The sequence below is a fragment of the Martes martes genome (genome assembly GCF_963455335.1).
Source record: "Martes martes genome assembly, chromosome: 4".
Taxonomy (NCBI): Eukaryota; Metazoa; Chordata; class Mammalia; order Carnivora; family Mustelidae; genus Martes; species Martes martes.
The window spans coordinates 132,762,026-132,782,290 of NC_137891.1; the positions used below are offsets into that span (position 1 = coordinate 132,762,026).

The 20,265-nt window shown below is 36.4% G+C and overlaps 1 protein-coding gene across 1 annotated transcript in view; it reads left to right on the plus strand.

Annotated features, from left to right (window-relative positions):
• Positions 1 to 20,265, plus strand: part of NEGR1 (neuronal growth regulator 1) — a gene marked incomplete at both ends in the record, with an annotated part of 843,959 nt that overhangs the window by 347,996 nt on the left and 475,698 nt on the right. Inside the window, one exon of the mRNA XM_080802180.1 lies at positions 1,731 to 1,963. Coding sequence (XP_080658306.1) covers positions 1,731 to 1,963 — 233 coding nt within the window. The remainder of the gene's footprint in view (positions 1 to 1,730; positions 1,964 to 20,265) is intronic.

Sequence of the window (20,265 nt, forward strand, 5' to 3'; positions counted from 1 at the left end):
AGTCCTAGTAATGATAATTCAGTGTTTTATCCTATAGCAGTAGACACGTGATCTTGTGAAATGGGAAATATGTCCCCTCTATCTTCTTTCTGCATATCATTAGGAATGACAATACACCATAATTGTTTAATTATGTCATTAAAGTGGGTTTTATTTTCTTCATTAATTACATCATTAATTACATAAGGAAAAGCTTTTCAATTAACAATGACCTTTATGACTTTACTAGTTTGGATTCTGTAGATGGCAAAGCTGACTGCAAATTAGATTCTGCAGTGTACCTTGTTCCTTATTTTTTCACCCACTGATTAGTTTTATACAGTTGGCAGCAGCCTACCCTGTTGCATTCAGCTTGCAATTTTGTAGCAATCTCAAACACTGTGTTCAATCCCCCAAGGTGTTCTGTAGAAATGCTGTCAAACTATTTCGATGTATGTGTATTTTCATTCTGTAGCTGTGCTTTGTACTCATTTAAGAAAACCAGTCTTTAATTTGTATCAGAACGTTTCCAAGATGAAACATAGAATTCCAGGCTTCAGCAAAATCACTGACATATGACCACAGCAGCCTTCTATTCTAAATCATGATGTCTGACTTCTATTGGATACAAAGCTGTATTTTTGAATCTTGTTATAAAATACAACTTTGAATAAATGGCTTCAGAATTGACCTTAAAGTCTACTAATTGTCATCACCCTTTCTATGATCATCTGGCTTTAGTTTACCTTTCCAGTTTCATCTCTCACCCCTCCCACCCTGTACTCCATGCTTGTTTGTCTTTGAAATGTGCGGCTTTCTCTCTCATACTTTTCTCTGGTGTTACCCACATATGGCACCTCTGTCTAAATATCATGTCTCCCACTCCTTGCCTCTTTATTCAAGGCATTTTCTATTCCATAAAGCCTATTCTATACCCCTAGTACCCCTTCTGAGTCAGTTAGTTCTTTTTTGTAACTTGTGCCTGATTTAATCAAATAATCCTTTGTCTAGCATTGGTTGGTTTGCCTGATTGTCTTCCTTACTAGACTTAAAGTTTTGGAGAGTGAGGGCAATACCATTTTAAAATCCATAAATAGTAGAAGCTTCATAAATGTTTGTTGGATAAATGAATGCTTCCTGGGAAGACTATAGGTCGGCTTATTGAGAAGACAGCAAGTATTTGCTACTAATGTCTTGTCTCCTTCACTTACAACAGCAATCTTATCAGTAAAATGCAGTTTATAGTTTCAGTATACAGGTTACCACTCTTTAAATGCATAATAAACATGATATGGTACTATTCTATGCTTTCTATTTAGTATCTAGTACATTATATTAGAATTGGATTTGGTTAAAACAGTCTAACTCATGGACCTTTTCTACTTCTTATAATTTCAAAGAAAAAATGTTTTAATGTTGAAATGATTATTTGAAGGAATTTAACTTTATTTAAATTTACTTGTCATCCAGACAGAGCGAAAAAGGGTTTTGACTGGCTTCGAGTTAAAACACACACACACATACACACATTTAAAACAAAACAAAACTGTACGCAGGCATTGTTTCACATTTGCATTGGGAATGGAAGATGTACCAGTGTGCTCAAATGTTCATATTTTCTGCATTTATGTCTGATGTTTGTATTTGATACAGTGCTATAATTCAACATATGGAAATGCACTCAGAACAAAGATAATGTTGTCTTTCATTTTCATTTTGATTAATAGTGTTCTGTCTCTGGTAATTTGTAGGTGTTATTTGGAAGATGGAGCTTCAAAGGGTGCCTGGCTGAACCGGTCAAGTATTATTTTTGCGGGAGGCGATAAGTGGTCGGTGGATCCTCGAGTTTCAATTTCAACATTGAATAAAAGGGACTACAGCCTCCAGATACAGAATGTAGATGTGACAGACGATGGCCCATATACGTGTTCTGTTCAGACTCAACATACACCGAGAACAATGCAGGTGCATCTAACTGTGCAAGGTATGCATTTCCATAATTGCTATATTGTGAAGGACTATATTTAACAAGGTTCAGTATTTAGTTATCAGAATGACTCAGAAGTAACTGACAATGTTGAAAGATACATAGTCATTGTCTTCAGGGATTTATGTTCCTAGATTCCATTAAGTGTAATGGCTATTATAAACATGTAAGTCCCCACTTACCAAGATCAAAAATTATCCATGAACACCACATTATGGTTTTCTTGTGTGTTCTTCACTTAGTATCTTCCTTTGAGTCACCCCTTCAATACATCTTTGAGAACCCATGATTGATACATTAAAATTAATGTTTGATAACCCATGATGGATGCATGAAAATATTAGAACTTTTTGAAATATCCGTAGTATAACTCTTTAAAAGTAATCCTCCAGACTTCCAGCACTCTGTCTCAATCCAAATTCTGCTTACCTTGATTCAAGTCACAATGGAAAGAAACAGCCTTCTAGAATTACTTTATTTAAATATAGAGTAATTGGAAAAATATGGTACACAATGGGTTATACTTTAATTTACTTTCAGTAGATCATAAATCATTCTAGCTAACTTACAATCTCCAAAACACACAGAATCATCAAGTTACTTTATTTTTCACGCATACTAAAATGTAAGAGTGTATATATCCCCAGTATAAATACTTTTCAAGAAGAATGCAATTACAATGCTAGTTGAATAGAAAATGCATATTCTTGCCCTTTTATTATTTCCTCGCGCTTTATAGATTAATGATGTGTTGTTTCCATAAAAATATTGTGCTATGGATCTTAAGATGACACTGTAGCATTTCTAAGTAAAATTAATGACAAATTATGTGATAATGTGGTACCAGTGAGAGCATGTTTTATTCCTAAGAAGAAAGCTGAGGGAGCAAGTTAGTTGTATTATCTTTGAGTTCACCCTTCAAAAATTGAACTCGAAGTATTAATTTAGGTACATGGCTTACATCTGGAATTTCATTAACTTACACCTTTATTTCCTTATATAAAGGTAAGCCTGAAGTCAAATACAGCTTCAGTTAGTAGTAAATATTTTAACTTCATGATAAAATTTAAATGTATTAATTAAGTAATCAACTTTAAGGAGAAAAGTGTAAGGTAAACAATAAGCCCAGAAATTTCCCCAATGGTTTTTCTTATTACAGATCATTGCACACTGTGGTGATGTTCTTTATTTAAAGTCATATGAGAACATAATAAAGTTTTCACCGAAGCCTGTCTTCATTCAGAGATTATCCAGAGATTCTAGAGGTCAGGAGTTAGTCCACCTTCAGAAACTGGCATGGGATTACAAGTCAAAAACACATTTCTTCTGTTATGCAAGCCTAATCTTGTTTTCTTGTTTAGTTCTGTGCCCTTTGACTTGAGTTTCTAGCTCAAAGACTACAAAAGATTTTTATTGCACCAGAAAAAGTACACTTGAATAATAATTATATTTGAGTCACTGGAGATATAGACGTTTTGCTTCTTATAGGTTTAAATGATATCTTTCTGGACACTAAACATTACCCCTCTTTCCTTTTTCCCATTCTGTCTTGTTCCATAGTAGGCTTATATTTTTAACCAGACTATGGATATAGGAGCCCTGCCCAGGCACATGTTTGCTTTTTATAGGATGTCTTTATAACTTTATGCTGCGTAGATGGTTTAACACTATACAGATTTTTAAAACTGTTACATGCCTTACTATGGCGTTCCTTTTTGGTGGCCATTTGGTGATGGTGAACTTTTGAACTCCATTTTAGGAAGTGTGTTGTGGGAACGCATTTATTGTATGTTTTAATAGTATAATATGTTGTTCTTCTAGAAAAAATATTTGTATTACTGTTTTAAAGTATGTGTTTGGGTCAAATTAAAAGTTAATAATTTTACAGTATTTATGAACATGATTACTCATTAGAAGTTGATTGACATGTGGGCAGTTTTCCAATTACATTAATAAAGTTCAGGGAATAAATTAATAGGCTTGTCAGTCAATTCAAGAACTAAATAAATGTCACAAAAAGTCAACCCCACTTGAGCTACATTTCCTCTTGATGAATGAAAATAAGCTGATGTGCACATCTTTTCAGTCTTTGTATTTCCTAGGTTGTCTGATACTCCGGTATATCTCAATAGTTTTGAAGTGTATGCTCCTTGCCTAACAATTTGTCAAGTCTTTATTCACCAAGATAAAGAAACTTAGCAACTGAGAGAAGACCGTATTAATCACTGATATCAAACACACACACTGGTAGTAAAAACAAAGCTCATCTTTAATTGTTGCAACTATGTGCTCAAGGGAGATATTTCTTTAAAAAAATCATTTGAGAAGGGGGATAATAGAAGGGATATCTTGCCAACACAGACATTGTGCATGGGAGATTTGTCCGTACTCTTGATTTCTTAGAGTTATCAATACCAGTGATGGGGAGAATGGGGGAGAAAAAATATTGGAGTAGGAGTTGGAAAACCTGGATTCCAGTCCTGAATTTTCTCTCTTGAATGGGTAATTACCAAGTCGCACTAGTTTCAGTTGAGAAAACTCTAGTTTTCTAGAAGTTTTCTCAACTGAAAAGTCTAGTTTTCTCAACTGAAAGAGGAGGACACAGGCCAGAAGCTCTTACATGTCATTGAAAACCAAAAAGATGACCAAAACAAAACAGAAAAAACCCAACCAACCAACCAAACAAAACAAAAACACACAAATGAATAAACAACCAGGGATGATTTACAAGGGAAAAAATGTTATTTAGTTTAAAAAATGAAAAAAGTATTCCATAACATATGTGTAACACTTGCAACAAACAGTGCAGGTTAAGTTTTACATAGCTGTACCTTTGAGTATATATGCAGCAAGTATGTTCTATTTATCTCCATGTTTTGCTTTCACCAACCTAGCTGAACAATGTATGTACTTATAAAATGTGAAGAATGTGGTGAATTGGAGTTTTACTTCAAGGGTTTAGAAAGAGACTCAATGAGAAAATTAAGTTTTCATTTCCTGTATATAGTATACCTAAATGTCCAGTGTTTTACATCATGTGGTACAGCATTTACTAAGAGTAGCATTTCCATGAGTATAAGAATGTGCATGACTAGAGGAGTTTCTATGAAGCCAAAGGTCCCTATTACAATCTTGTAATGACAGGAATCATATAATGTAAATGCTGCACAGTTGAGTATATGATAGTGATGGCTTCTACTTTGAGTCCACGTCTGAAGTCTATGGGTTGTGTATGGTACAAGGTAGACACTTTCATAGATACTGTATATTAAACACATATACAGATAATAGCCCCTGACAATACCTTGATTATAGCCTTGTGAGACTATGGACAGAAGATCCATAAAGATGTACTTGGAAAGAAACTGAGATAATAAATGTATGTTGTTTTAAGCCTTCCACACTCATGTGTGCACACTCTCACACATCATATATGTGTGAAATGTTTCTTCCTCAACTTGTGCCCTTTCAGGGAGATATATAGTAGGTTTTCTCTAGGCAGAATAGAATATTTGACTAGCACATAGCTCTATGTCCAAAATAACTCCTCGAGGGTATTTAACTTCCCCAGGATGTTCTGTTTTCCTCAGAATATCTGGCTTACCTGGGATGTCTGTGATAGATGAGGTGGCACACTTCCCTTTCCAGGGATGGGTTTGCTTTTCTAGCTGCTGGGAGTGTTTTCAGCAGACAGCAGCCCAAAGTAAGATAACTCAGATGAGCCATTTTGGCTCCAGAACAGTGGAAGCTGTTGAGCAGCTCTACAGCTGAGCTTGCTTTTTTCAATCCTATTTCATTCCTCTTCCTTCTCTGGGGATTTATCATAGGAGTATTTCTCAATAACTATCCTGCACTATAAACTACTCATTTTTGTGCCTGCTTCCCAAAGATCCCAGATGATGACAGTGTCAGCCCCTTATCTCTGGCTTAGTCATTGTTTGGAGAAAGCCTTTATAAAATGGAAAGGCAACACATTCAGACACCATTTATTATTAACATTGTTTTACATTGGGAAGGATTTAAAGAAGAATGTAGTTAGTACCCCAAGATAAACAGAGGAAGTTGGAGGCAAAAGATAAGGTAAGCAGAGCAGGATGCTGTCAGTGGTGAGGTTAGAACATAAAAGGTATGCCATGATTTCTAAGTAATTGTAGAGCTCAGTAAAAATTTAGTTCTAAGGAGCACCTGGATGGCTCGGTCGTTAAACATCTACTTTCAGCTCAGGTCATGATCCCAGGGTCCTGGGATGGAGCCCCGCGTGGGGTTCCCTGCCTAGCAAGAAGCCTGCTTCTCCCTCTCCTACTCCCCCTGCTTGTGTTCCCTCTCTCACTGTGCCTGTTTCTTTGTCAAATAAACAAAATCTTAAAAAAAAATTAGTTCTAAGATTTGTAGCAGCCAATACACAGAGAAACAGGATTAGGTATTCATTCCATGGTCCACACAGTTAATTAACACATGCATGTCTTAGTATCCTGATCTTGTTACTCAGAGTGGAGCGACGTTTCCACTGTGAATCAGCCCAGAGAACCACTGTGAGGTGTGAGGAACATCTCCACAGTAACTGTACAGTACTCACATCACTCATTCAGAGAATTGTTCCTTATAACACCTCTCGATATAAGCTGAAGTGCAGGGAAGTCAAGAAAAAATTAAAAATCTGAAAGTAAATTTGGTGAGATGCCAGTTCAATAACAGGACGCTCGCTTTTTGATTACTACCTTAATCTGTAAGTAAATTTTAGGACCTAGCCTTTCTGAGCCAAACCTCCTCAAATATTATTTCTCTCAGTGAGTCTTTGAATAGGAATTCAGGTACAGATATTTTAAAATTAGACTTGCCAATGAGTGTCTGGAGAGCAATTATTCCACGTGGCCACAAGTATAGAGCTGTATTCTTTAAAGACCAGTGCATCTTAATATAATGTTAGCATTCTTTTTATGAATATTAAAGCCTCAACAAGGTACGTAGGGAAAGAGAAAGACACCACACTTCTGCTCCAAGTTGACCTGATGGGCAATAACACGGCATCACAGATCATAGACTTGCCTTCCTTGAAAGACCTGAAGGAGAAAAAAGCTACAATAGTCAAAAAAGCATGTCAAAATACCACATATATTAGAAAATTCAAGTTGGTGTTCTGCAACAGTAAACATTCCAAAATTTTCAAAAATCTACAAAATGAAACCAAAGAAAAATTAGCAGCACTAGGAAAAGTTTTACAAAACCCACACATGTCAAAATAGTCATTGCTTGAATGCAGTGATGGCTCAGAACAGGGCCCTCAGCCTGGCTCCCACTCTGTTTTATTTAAGCTCTTGTTGGGGAGATTAAGATTACACATAGGAACCCCCCTTTGGACATGCTGTCAAATACAAAGACGTCACAAAGACCCAAAATATAAACCCTAAATATTTTTAGCATAGAAACAAAGAATAAACCACCTAAATTAAAAATGTGATGTTTAAAAAAGTGATGTTTCATTATCCCATCTGAAGAACCTTTAGCTTTTGGGAATGTAACTCCATAGTATACTTCTAAGATAAAATATTTATAAAATATAAGCTTTTTAAATTAAAAAATTAAATATGATTAACATACAACATTATGTTATTTTCAGGTGCACAATATATAATGAGTCAGTATTTGTATATAATGTGAAATGATCACCACAGTAAGTCTAGTAAACATCCATCACCGCACAGTTACACATTTTTTTATGATGATGTGAACTTTTAAAATCTATTCTCTTAACAACTTTCAAATATGCAATGCAATATTATTAACTGTAGTCATCATGCTATACTTTATATCCCCATGGCTTAATTTGTTCTGTTGCTGGACATTAGTACCTTTTAACCCCCTTCACCCATCTTGCCAGTCCCCCCATCTTCTTGATGTTGGCAGCCACCAATTATCATCTCTACATCCATGAGCTCATTTTTTGTTTTTTAAGGAAAAAATTCATGCTCTTTCCCAGAAGTAACCTTAGTTTTTGTACATGAGCCATTTCTTTATTGTATTAACTGTACAACAGAGACACATTTCTAAGTTCACTTATGTGATAATAAATATATATTATCTGCTTATAAGAAAACACTCATCATTTATTCTCTAAAATGAGGTTATAGTTAATATCAAAGAGGGGTGGCTGGGTGGCTCAGGTGGCTAAGCATCTGTCTTTGGCTCAGGTCATGATCCCAAGGTCCTGGGGTCCAGTCCCGCAATGGGCTCCTTTGCTCAGAAGGGAGCCTGCTTCTCTCTCTGCCTGCCGCTCTCCCTGCTTGTGCTCTCTCTCTTTTGCTATCTCCCTCTGTCAAATAAATAAGTAAAATCTTTAAAAAAATTAATACCAAATAGTTAAGATACAAGTTACGTGGATAGGGTGTACATACTCATTCTTACTCCCTTTGTAGGGAAGTCCTCCTTATTCTATCATAAATTGTTCTTTGCTTACCCCAGTTCTCATTGTGGTGAGAGCCAATAGGAGCCAAAATATACAGAGATCACACAGATTGGTGGATATCTGACTACCCATCACTGGGTCAAAAACCACTAAGGCGAATAAATGATGTAAATAAAGTTCTGCTAGTCCTTATAGATTCTCCCTACATTGTGGTAGTCGTAATGATGGAACCATACCTAGAAACATCCCATTTTTCTATTTGTACTGGTTTGAAATGTCCAGATTTACAATTTATGAAAAAAGAATTTAAAAGCATTTTGGATCATATTCATTATTAAGTAATAGGACGGTCATTGTATCCCCCAGGTGCTTTATGCAATGGGAAATATTTAATCTCTTGAAATAGATGAGGTTGTATTATTGATGTTCAGAAAGATAATGATTTGGAATCTAAACAGAACAATTATGCCTAATTTGTGAAACTTTGGAAAAATAAGTCCTTCGGGTGTCATTTGTGATGTAGAATTTCAGTAAAATCTGTTCCCTCGGGTGGACCTTCACAGACAAACTCCAGGCTACTCATCTGGACTTATGTGGAATAGAGTTTTTGAGGCAGTGCGTACTACATAGTAATTTTTTTTAAATAAGGCATTTTTCTGTTGTATATTTTCAATTTTCTTCTCAGAAATCCCTGTCCAACTCGAATCACTGTAGCTCCGTTGGCAGTGTGTATCAGGCCAACTTCTAGGAAGCCATTTCCTTACTTTTACCTGTGAGTGTATTGACATCGATTAGGGTACTGGTTTAATAACCAGGATCCGTTAAAAATAAGATTAATTGAACTGATTTTTAGTGAAATCCTCATTTGACTATTGGCACTTCTTCCAGAATAGATTTTTCTTCTTTCCTAAATATTCTTCCATTTTATTTTATAGTCTTTAGGAAGGTTATTTCCTTATTTTTCTGCAATTGAAGTAAAGGAAGTGGTAGAAAGAGAAGGTACATTTCAGTGAATAATATTTGTCTTTGAAAAAGATTTTCTCAGTGTGTGTAACAATCATATTTTCCTAGCCAAAAATTAGTACATGAAATTTTATGTACCATCATTATAGGATCTTATTTTAGAACAGTATCTTAGATTAAAACAGTGCAAAAATCCATAATGTACTGCTTACTATACACAGAAGAGAGTGAATAAGTTGATAGTGTTTTCTGATAAACTTTTAATATGCTGTCATTTGTGAATGCGAGAGAAGTGAGAAAGAGCAAAAACTAATATTGAGAGATACTGCACACTGCTGGCCTCCATCTGAGTCATCCCTTTTTCTGTAGATTCTGTAGAAGGAACATTCATGGAAACTGCTGAGCTTCATAATTGGAGCAAGGGAAACGGTATTGGAATTTGAATAAGCATCTTTGCTATCTAGTGAATTGTGACAGCAAGGAGGGTTCTTCTTTAATACTTCTGATTTACTCATGAATTGGATAATTTTTTTGAGGTGGCAGGTTAGGGGCATGAAACCAAAGGGTTGTATAGTTTGTGGTCCATGTTGTTGAAAAGTAATCCTGCCGTGCTTTGTCCTTGTTTTTAAGTTTTAAGTTTTGAATCATGTTGGCAGGTATTAGATAAAGGATATTTAAAAATGGAATGTATAAGAAGTAGAACCATATTTATCATCATTCAGAGACTGAGTAGAGCAGTACTTGCCTTTTTTTTTTTTGTAACACACAGTTCAAAATGCAGTTTGACAATATTTTAGAGTAACTAACCCTTTAAGCGAGATCTGCTGCCCTTTAAAAGTCTCTTCAACAATTAATGGATATTTATTCTATTTCTTGAAACACATGGTTTGGTAAGTATCTTAAAACTCAGACTGATGATATTTTTATTTTCTCAGTCGTAATTCTGAGTCATTTTGTGTGTTGCATTTCAGAATAGTTGTATCTGTTGCCTATCTTGGAGTATCTTTATTTTTTTCCTAAAAAACAAAAAAAAAAATAACTATGTAAGTAATACATGCCAAATCCCAATGCAATGTACACTATCAGTATGAAAATCTCTCTATAAATAAAAGATTACCAAGCTTTAGCTGGTCTGCTTATTCTGAGAAACCCTGCAAATAAAATAAAAGCCTGATGAAATAATTTGTCTTCTTGGAAGTCATTGCAATACAATTTGATCTATGAAATAATTTTACTGTTTACTTCCCCAAATTATGTGGACAGTTAAGAAATTACTAACAAGATATTAGGATTTTTCTGTTTTCATTAACTAAATTCTAAATAGCATACCCCCTTATAACCTTTATATGTGTAAAATTTAGCAGAGGAGAAAACTTGAATCTGCTAATGATATTATTTATCTTATGATTTGTAGCAGAAAAATAAGAATTAACTATGGGTAGTGCCAAGAGAAAAATGGGCACAATGAAGGCTGGTGGCAAAGTTCAGTTTGCAGAATCATAGAGTGACTCTGTGTCCTCGTGTCCCCCTGCCTCACAGCTCTTCACTTCCATGCCTTTAGTATCCTCTGGTTAGTGATCTAGCAGAAGCAGTAGGGACTTGGGAAAGGTAGCAGCTGCAGTAAGCCCTCTGAACTTTCTCACCCACAAATGTTTTGCATCCAGACCCTTGATTCTTAAACATTTTGTGGTCATGAGCCCATTTGAAAATCTGATGATATCTGTACACCTGTTAGAAGAATATACATACTGTAGGGGTGCCTGGGTGGCTCAGTGGGTTGGGCCACTGCCTTCGGCTCAGGTCATGATCTCAGGGTCCTGGGATCGAGCCCCGCATCGGGCTCTCTGCTAATGGGGGAGCCTGCTTCCCCCTCTTTCTCTGCCTGACTCTCTGCCTACTTGTGATCTTTCTCTGTCAAATAAATAAATAAAATCTTTAAAAAAAAGAAGAAGAAGAATATACATACTGTTAATATTTTAAAACTTCTTCATGTGAGCAGGATGCTCATGAACCCCCTCAATCTATGTGTGGACTCCCAGCAAGAACCCCAGTGAAGTGCTTGTAGGTGAGGGCTGAGTGAGTTTTAATCCTTTTTTTTTTGGACTCCCAAGCATCCAGCAAACTGCCTGACAAATGTTAGGAACTCAATAGAGATTTATTGGTTGTACATATGTGCATGCTTCTTCTTGCTCCCTGGCTTCATGCCAGTCACTTTGCTTAAGCTGTGACTTAATGTATTGATGCTATCTTTAGGGCATAACATCAGGAATGCTGACATAACGGGAAAAATTTTAAATTAAAAGGATTAGTTAGGCATTCATGACTTAGGTTGCTTATTTCCATTCCAGGTCATAGCATCTTTATCCTCTGCTAATCCCCATGTTTTTACAAGTGCAGAATAGTGATTGCATTTTGTGGTAAAAAATAATAAATGCGATACCAGCATTTTATGAATATATATATATATATATATATATATATATATGGCAATGTTATTTTGAGAAAAAAAATGTATGGGACAGAGTTAGCTACAAAGATTATAGCCAAGGGCTCCTATTGTTACACCAGGTAAGGGGTTAACATTTAAAAAGGGCCTAGAATAACACAATTAGAATTTCCTTTCAGGTATTTCGCTCATTATTTTAGGTTTGATTTGAGCAAGTTGGTGGATGCACATGTTTTAAAATGGCAGATTGAAGAGTTGATGATGGACAGGTTTCAGAGCTATTTATTAGTACAGAATTAAGCAAGACATATACATTGTTTTCCCTCTGCTTATGACTGTTTCATTTAAAGTAGCCTATTTTAAAAGGACATCTAGGATTAATTCAGTTTAATTAAAAAAAATTTGTGTGGTCCCACTTTAATTCAATACCTATTCCGTGCAAATAACTTTGCTAAAAGTTGCATATGTGTTCTTCCTTATGCTAAGCAGGATGGCCCCCAGAGATGACCATGTCCTAATTTCTGGAACGTGTAAATATGCTAGATTACATGACAAAGGGGAATTAAGATTGCAAATCACCTAACCTTAAAATGGGGATAGCATCTTGGATTATCCAGGTGGGTCCATTAAAGCTACGAGGTCCCTTAATAATGAGGGAAAAAGATAGAAGAGAATCAGAGTAGTGGAAGTAGGTCAGAGCAATGTGATATAAGAAGGACTGGACCTGCCTTTACTAGCTTCAAAGATAGAGTATTATGAATTGAGGGATATGGGTAGCGTCTAGAAGCAGAAAAATGTAGGGAAATGGATTCTCCACTAGACACTCCAGAAAAGAAGGCTGGAGTGGCACTATCTTGATTTTTGCTGAGATAGACTTGTAACATCTAACATACAGGACTGTAAGATAATTTTTTTTAAAGATAAGTTTGTTTTAAGGGGTGCCTGGATGGCTCAGTCAGTTAAGCGTCTGCCTTTGGCTCTGGTCATGATCCCAGGATCCTGGGATTGAGCCTCTTGTCAGGCTCCCTGCTCAGCAGGGAGTCTGCTTCTCCCTTCCCCTCTGCTGCTCCTCCTGCTCATGTTCTCTCTCTCTCTCTGTCAAATAAATAACATCAATCAAAAAAAGATACTCTTGTTTTAAGCTACTAAGTTTATAGTAACTTATGTCAGCAAATAGAAAACTAGTGCACACACAGCACACACTCAAAAATAAAGATACCTTCTTATACACCTAGAAGAGAGTTTCTCAGCCGTGGCACTATTGACATTTTGGACTATATAGTGTGTGTGTGTGTGTGTGTGTGTGTGTGTGTGTGTAGGAGTGGAAATGGCTGTATATTGTAGTATGTTTAGGAGCAGACTTGGCTGCTAGAGATTGTGTCTCCCTAAACCTAATGCCCAATGTGATGGTATTTAGAGGTGGGACCTTTGGGAGGAGCTTAGGTCATGACGGTGAAAACCTCATGAAAGGGATTAGTGCTGTTCTGGAAGAGAATCCACAGAGACCGCTCATCCTTTTCACCGTGTGAGGTTATGAAAATAAAAGTTTGGCCATCTAGGAAATGGGTCCTCATAGAGACTGGGTCTGCTGATGTCATAATCTTGGACTTCTCAGCCCCAGAACCATGAGAAGTCAATGTCTGCTGTTTATAAACCACTCAGTTTATGGTATTTTGTGATAGTAGCCTGCATAGAGTTAAAACATTGGCCTCAACACCATAGACACCAGTAGTATTTCCTGATTTTGACACCCCAAAATATCTCAGGACATTGCTGAATGACTGCTGGGGTAAAAATCACCCCAGAATGAGATACTACTAAACTAGAAAAAAAGATAGAGGCATGCTTTAATTCTCCAATGCATGGCAGTGTTTGATAAACTCCACAAAAGTGTAAGTCTTACTCATCTTGCTGTCCTACCCTTAGTGAATGGAACAGGGGATGACAAGTAAGTGGCTCTAAAACTAATACTGAATTCACGATAGAATGAATGAGTGAAGTTCCTTAGAAGTACAAGCCAGCCAGTGACCAGAAAAATTTCCTCTAGATTTTTTTTTTTCTCATTCAGTAATGTTTTGGGCTATTTCTCCCTCTGAAACTAGTTAAGACCAGTATTCTCCTAAGTAGTTTAATGTGGCATATGAATTAGATTGAGCTCAGGTGACAGCCAGCTCTGATATTTATAAAGTATATGAACTTGATTGTTTCCATCTTTTTCAGACTCATTCCCATTCTCTGAGAAATAAAAAATAATACCCAACTCTCTGGATTGGTGTGAAAAATTTTTAAAACCACAATTAGGCATATGAGAAAATCCTCTGTCTGATTCAGTGTAGATATTTAACAGATTTTTACCATTTTCCTATTCCAGTGTGCTAATAATGTATAGGGCTTCCTCTTTCCTTTTTTGAATTAGGACATAATTGGGATTGTTCTCATTATTGATTCCCAGTGACTTTTATTTAAGAATATAGATAATAGAGTTAGTTGTAAAATATTAATAAAATTCATTAATTTTCCTTCCAGTGGACAAATTTCATACGAAAAGATATAATCAATATATACCAATGTTAAGGTTTTGAACTACAATAATTAGAGAGAATTCTACATTTGTTTGAAAGCTAATTACAACCTAAAATTAAGGGAAAAAATCTGGTGGCAGTCATTTTAGCCTTATTGATTTCAGAGCCATTCTCTGTACCTCTTTTGCTGTGATTTGTATAATGCAGTTGGCTGACCCCTGTGGGTGTGTTCCCAGTCTGTTATGTTCTCTGGTTTCTGACAGGATTCACCCAATAGGAGACACTGGCAAAAGATCAGGAAGGGAGGAAGGGAGAAGTCAGGTTCTACCCCCTCTCTCATTGCCGCAGGAAGTGTGTCCTGCAAGCCTTTTGCCTCCAGGGCTCCAGCTTCCACTGGACAACCTATCTTCCCTTTGGCACATCTCATGCAAGGCAGTCCCATGCTGTGGATCTTACTCCTGATGAACAGTCCCAGCCTCTGGGTCCTGATAATGATCCTTGCTTGTAGGAATTATTAGTGGCTCCCCCTTTCACAAATCCGAGTTTCTTTGCTCTTACATGCTTTGATTTCTTAGCCCTTTATCACTTGTGTAAACAACTCCCTGTTTAAACCTCTTTTATTTGAAATACTTTAATTGTCTTCTTTTATCCTGCCTGGATCTTGACAATTTTTTTTTTTTTTCCTAAAATGTCAAGTGTTGCCTACTTGTTAATACTCTCAAGAGGTATGTTTTACATTCTATCGTCTATATAGGTAACTATTTTTATAATGATGATTACCTCTTTATATTCTGGAAAAATTATATCTCATTCCTCAGTATAAAAAACAAATTTAAAAACAAATTTTAAAATTAATTACACATACATTGGGATCTCAGATTTACTAAACTAATTATCAGAAAGTAAGATAAATTAAGGAGAAAAGATAAAAGTATGCATAATTATTAAATGCTGGCATTTATGTGAGCCTTGGGCTCCTCTTTTATTAGCTTTTTGGGTGCAATTATCATTAACATTTCAGTTGCATCTTTAATGAATATTAGAGCTGCAAATACACAATGGCATGAGTGGAAACGGCAGTGTTTCATTATTCACGCAGATTGTAACTTTAAGAAAAATAACCTAAAGAGAGGCTAGAGAGCTGTAGTTGTATATCTGCTCTGGGAGCTATGAGCTGTGCAACAATATTCTGGGTCTTGATTTTTACTGCTGCATCTGTGCCTTTTGGGGAAACCAGTGAAAAGAAGTTTGGATGCTTCTCTAGTAAACCAGTTACCTGACTTTGGACACTACTTCTAATGCAACCTCGGCACATTCTTCAAACATCTGCCATATGCTAAGCATTGTTCTAGGTGTTAGGAAAGCAAATATCCACAAATAAGAATTACTTTTTCCCTTCAAGGCATTTACAAGTCAGTGGGACAATACTGTCATGAAGCAAATGAGTGCACCGAAGTTAGATAAGGGCTTGGTCAGACATATACCCAGGGTCCATATCAAGAAGGTGGTCCTCTTTCTATGGAGGTCATATCTAACTTCAGGATTGAAGTAGTTGGTAGGTAGAGAGGCTTGAGGTTTGATTACAAAGCAGGAAGTGATGGTCAGCCTAGGAAACTGCTTGTAATGCCCTCTTTGTGTGCGTAATAAATCATTCAGAACTGAATGAGAAGATACTTCAAGACCCAACAAGTGCTGAAGAAGCAGTTAGAAGTATGACACCACATTGTCTTGTTCCATAAAGTGAAATGAGTGTTGGGGGATGCGCTGTTTGGGAAAAGGACCTGCTCTTCAGATTGGGGGAAATGGCTTCATTAGAACATTGCCATGAGACATCCTTTAGAAGTGGTGCTGACAAAGAAATGCTCAAATGTGCAGCTGCTGGGAGATCAAGATGCTGTTGAAGGTTGTTTGAGCATGTGAGAAGCCATGGGACTCTTGGGGAGCAGCTGTAGGAGACTGTAATTGCTGGGCTCCACTGCTGACTGGAGCCGTTCATTGCTGAGAGGAGCAGCTGCTGAGAGTTTAAGCAGGGGGCCCCGGGGAGCCACGGCTGGGAGCTTCCCCAGATTAAGAAGCTGCCACGAGAAGCAGCATTCACGAGTGTCATCCTGTGGAAACTTTAGAGTTATCCATCCAGTTCCACCGTCACGGCAGTTGGCAATGGTCTGAAACACAGTCTTAGGTATACAAAGAAATGATAAGTGAATGATTCACAAGATTGACAAAATAGGTTTGAGATGTTTAAATAACAAATTTCCTCAAACTCTGACACACAAACTCCTTGGCCGACGTGCTATGACATTTTTACCCTGAAGAGTAGCTGTTACACTGACAAAGACAAAGTGATGTGACTTTAAATCAGGGGATTCTTTAACCATAAGACCTGGGAGAATATATCTAACATTTGGTACTTTTTAATATTTTTTCCCTTGGGAAGAGGAACTGTCATTTTTATCCTGTTCTTAAAGTTCCTGACACTAAAGTAGGTTAAGAGTTTTGCATTAAGAAGCCAGAAAAGAAGGTCAGCCATGGAGAACTCGGTTACATCTGCCCCAGCTTATCCACAAAAGGCACCGTTGTTTGATGAATTTATGTAATAATCATGTTAACACTATCTAGCATTACTGTGAGATTGTCCTTCTCATATTTTGTGTGGGATAATAATCCTTGATGCATTAGTGACTCAATGTGCATCTTTGTGGGCCAGGAGAGACTCAGTTAAATGGGGTAAATGAAAGCAGAAAAACAGACTTTTCATTTTGATTTGAGTAAAACAAAATTATGGTGTAAGGACTTGAGAAAGAAAATCCGGTTGGAAAATTGTTGTGATAGTCCACAGTTAAAGAGGCCCCTAGAACTGGTATGGATGCTGTGGAAACGGGAGGGATGATATGGAGGTAGAGACGTTTAACTTGTGAATGTGAGCATTTTAATTTTAAAATGTAATAGATCTAGTAATATTTTTGTTTTGTTTAAAACTTATAATGTTGCTGATTTCTGTCAAAATCTTTTCATCTAGAAAAATTCCATGTGGAGTAAGCCACATGAGAGTCAGTTACCCTGACTTAATAGATACTTCATTGCTGTGGGTTTTAATCAATAAACTTGACCTTCAGTCTTGGCCCATTATACAATCTGTACTGGGCAAACAACAAAAGGAAATGAGGTGAGTCAGGTTTTGAGTATATTAGTGAATTGGGGTTTGAAAGATCAAGAATGGAATGTCAGAATAACAGCGCCAAGGAGAAAACTCATTTTTTTTTTTTTTTTAAGATTTGGCATACTCACATTTTTGGTTGTTTTTTTTGTTGTTGTTTTGTTTGTGGTTTTGTTTTGTTTTGTTTTGTTTTTTGTTTTTAGGTGTAACATAGCATACTCTGTTTTAGGATTTTCTTTTTTTTCTTTTTGGACAGGAAAACTAAGTGTATTTTTCAAAGTAAATTTACCCCTGAAGCTCCTGACCTCCTAAAGACTCTTGGAAATAGTTACTTTAAATCTCATCTGGACAAATAAAAATTGCTCTCAAGATATTTATTTAGCTAATGAAGATGCCTTGCAGAGAATTTGAATAATTATTTGAAGGCAGAAAACATTCCATGTGGCTCTTCTATCTCTTGTGGAGAGTTGTCAGCTTTGCGTACCTTGGAGTGTTTTTACTTTTTTTTTTTTTTTTTCCCCATCTCCAAAGGAGACACTGCCCCACTTTCTGAGACTTGGCATGTGGTTGGGATTACTGTGAGGCTTTTGAGCTTGCAGTTCACACAGCCCACTTGTCTTTGACAGTATGATATGTTCCTCTTTTAACTTCACAGAACACAGCAGTGAGATCTCCCTTAAAGGCAACCTAACTCAATCTGTGCTTTCTGAAGTGCGGTTTGTTATCCACTTTGGTTGCTGCCAAAGTGTGATATGACTTACTTTTTTTGCATTTGCATATAGTGAAAAAAAAATTGGTGTGGCCTTATCAAGATCAAGGAGGGGAATGTATGAAATCCCTGGACATTTTGAATTCACAGGAACTTCTTGGAACATACTAGGGCTTAAGCAGCTATGGTTTTAATCAAATAGGAAGAGCTATATATTTCAGAAGCAAAACTGTCCCCTGCCTTGCTCCTTTAAGATAAGGGTAGGGAGTTCATCGCCTTCTGAAAGGATAGAGGTTATTTTTGTACTTGTTATTAAAACATTATGTTACTATTCAAAGATAACTAAATATACCCAGTCGATTTAATATGCTGCATAATTTTTGAGTCCTCTCCTTGTCCCACTGCAGTACTTACTGTTTCATGTCGTCACCAGAGTGATACTTAGGAGTGGCCATAGACAACAAGTCCCTTGCAATGCACTCTACCAAGTGTGGCCTTGGTCCTCTCTGGGTATTACATGTAACCAAGAACATTCACACAGCTAGAGACATAGAGGGCATACACATGCACATGAAATACCAAGAAGAAAGTGTCACACCAGCTTCCACCTTTCTCTGTTTCCTGGACTCCTATCTTCAATGTAATAATAACAAATTTTCCATCATGTACAGCCCCAGGGAACCCCATTGTTTCAATCTAGCATGAACACTTTGCATGTGGCTGGATAAAACACTAGACTTATCATTTGGAATAGTGTCTCTCATGACAATAATACTTTGTATTTGGGATTGAAAAACCTCTGTTTTGATAATTGAGCTGATGATCTTACATGTCTTTATATTTATATTTATTTTTTAAAAAGTATATATTTTTAAGGATCTCCACACCACCTGGGACTTTACCACCAAATTACCTATTGCTTACAATCCTGCTGTCTATAAGGAATAATATAAGGCTCTTGGTTTCTAATAAGATTCATTCTGTTTTTCACTATTTACTTTGATTTTTTTAATTACAGAATTAATAAAGATTTGTGTGAACATCAAATAGTATATAGAGGCTTTTAAGTAAATGATTAGAGTTTGGGGCTCTCTCTCTCTTTAAGAAGTATGGCCAGAATGGCAAGCAAACTCCTTTGCCTGCTTCCCACAATGAAACAATCCCTTCTGTCTTCCTATTCTTTCCTTTGCTCACCCTTACCCTGTGGGCACCCCCTTAAAGAACTCTGATGTTTCACATCACTGTGGTCTTTGTTCTTTCTGGAACCTTCTCCCGGTTAGATTTAATCTCCCCTTCTCTCGGTTCTCCTTGGCCCTCTTCACTGTTTTTTCATAGCCCATTACTGGTTAATGAAACTTGTGTTTCTAGCTAAAATGTAAACTACATGAGGACAGGAAATATGTTTCATTTATACTTAATAACTATTTTTATAATGTGTATCTGCTACTGGAACCATGCTTTGTAAAGAAAACAACTTCTCCAGAATTATGATGCTATTACAGGACTTAGACAGTGGGAAGGGTTGAAGTGTTAGAAAAAGACTGACCTGAGCATGCGTCTTAGCTCTCATGCTTAGTAACTGTGAATTTAGGTTTAAGATGTTTAATCCCTTTGGGGCTTTGTGGATAATGAAATCTATGTTATAGAATTAATTTAAGAATTAGAAGATGAAATATGTTAAGTACTGGACAGAGTCAGCACTCAATAAATGATGCTATTAGTATTTGTAGTGAAAATCTTCTAAAAGATCCTAATGTGTATTTATAGTCAGTTGAAAGGATCAGTGATTCATTTAAACTCCTCATTTTGTCCTCTTCTGTGTGGCTCTGGCTTCTTATTTAATAGAGGCATCAAACAGAATCTTTATAAATATTAGCTGCCTGTTTCTCCAACTTCCTATTTTTTTCTAGATCTGGTCTTGTCTTTTCTTTATTTCTTCTTCTTTTTCTTTTGGAGGGTATGATAACCACTCCACATAGAAAAGTACATATACCAAGACATTTTTCAACTTTTCAATGACAAAAAAGCTTCTTGTAAAAACTAAATGTGTTAAAATGCCACCCAGCCACTTTTTTTAGAATTAATGAGATTCTTTAAAA